This window comes from Protobothrops mucrosquamatus, unplaced genomic scaffold, assembly GCF_001527695.2.
Source record: "Protobothrops mucrosquamatus isolate PMUCROS unplaced genomic scaffold, P.Mucros_1.0 scaffold_118, whole genome shotgun sequence".
NCBI lineage: Eukaryota > Metazoa > Chordata > Lepidosauria > Squamata > Viperidae > Protobothrops > Protobothrops mucrosquamatus.
In genome coordinates, this window is record NW_015386194.1 from 171,971 (window position 1) to 173,193 (window position 1,223).

Below are 1,223 nucleotides of genomic sequence, written 5' to 3' on the forward strand. Positions count from 1 at the left end.
CATACGAAAATGGACATACCTCCCATTTTCCCTGCAACAATAACCTTATTGGGCTAAGTAGAGCCTGAGTCACCCATTCATCTTGAGAATGAGGATGGATTGAAACTCACAATGTTCTAATTCTACTACCTTCACTATTATACCAAATTGCCTTTCTCTCCCTCCATGCCTTGCTTTGATTCATTACTTCAAGGTGGTGACTCCCTGGGAATATCTTATTTTAATAGACATATCTAAGCTTGGTTTAGCATTTTTAAGAACAATGCCTATTATTTTATTTATTTCATTTTTATACCATCATTGTTACTTTATATCCTCCTTACTCCCTTTATTTTTCCCACAACAACCACCTGGTGGGGTAGGTTGGGCTGAGAGACAATGATTGGTCCAAAGTCACCCAGCCGGGTTTCATGCCTAAAGCGGGACTAGAACTCTTAGTCTCCTGGTGATTGGCCCTTAGTCACTCTGCTGGCTTTCATGCCTAAGGCGGGACTAGAACTCTTTGGTGATTGGCCCTTAGTCACCCAGACGGCTTTCATGCCTAAGGCGGAACTAGAACTCTTAGTCTCCTGGTGATTGGCCCTTAGTCACCCAGCTGGCTTTCATGCCTAAGGTGGGACTAGATCTCTTAGTATCTGGTGATTGGCCCTTAGTCACCCAGCTGGCTTTCATGCCTAAGGCGGGACTAGATCTCTTAGTCTCTGGTGATTGGCCCTTAGTCACCCAGCTGGCTTTCATACCTAAGGCGGGACTAGAACTCTCAGTCTCCTGGTGATTGGCCCTAAGTCACCCAGCCGGCTTTCAAGGTGGGACTAAAACACCTGGGTTTACTGTGGAAAACTCAAATTACCTTTCCCCCCCCTTCTCTTTACAGGTTTGTTTTGAGTGTGGTGCATTTAACCCCCAGTGGGTGAGTGTGACCTATGGAATTTGGATCTGTCTGGAGTGCTCAGGAAAACACAGAGGCTTGGGGGTTCATCTGAGGTTGGTGATTGATTGTGATAATACATCTGCATTAGTAACAGAAGAAATTCTTGCGCACTGTTAATGTCATTGCTTGTATTTATTTACTGAACAGATTTAGATAGCTGCCTATCTGGCATAACCCTCGTTGGATTAGAAACAGTAACAAAAACAATAACATCATAAAACCAGCGTCAAAATTTCAGGCATCCCCCAAAACAGCACACCCCTTACATTTCCAAGGTGGCTCAGTGGTTAAG

General features: G+C 44.3%; 1 protein-coding gene across 1 annotated transcript in view; it reads left to right on the forward strand.

The window, feature by feature from the left end:
- The window catches only part of ARFGAP1 (ADP ribosylation factor GTPase activating protein 1), a 41,896-nt gene that overhangs the window by 10,515 nt on the left and 30,158 nt on the right, over nt 1-1,223 (forward strand). The window contains exon 3 of the mRNA XM_015816760.1: nt 875-984. Within this exon, the coding sequence (XP_015672246.1) occupies nt 875-984 (110 nt within the window). The remainder of the gene's footprint in view (nt 1-874; nt 985-1,223) is intronic.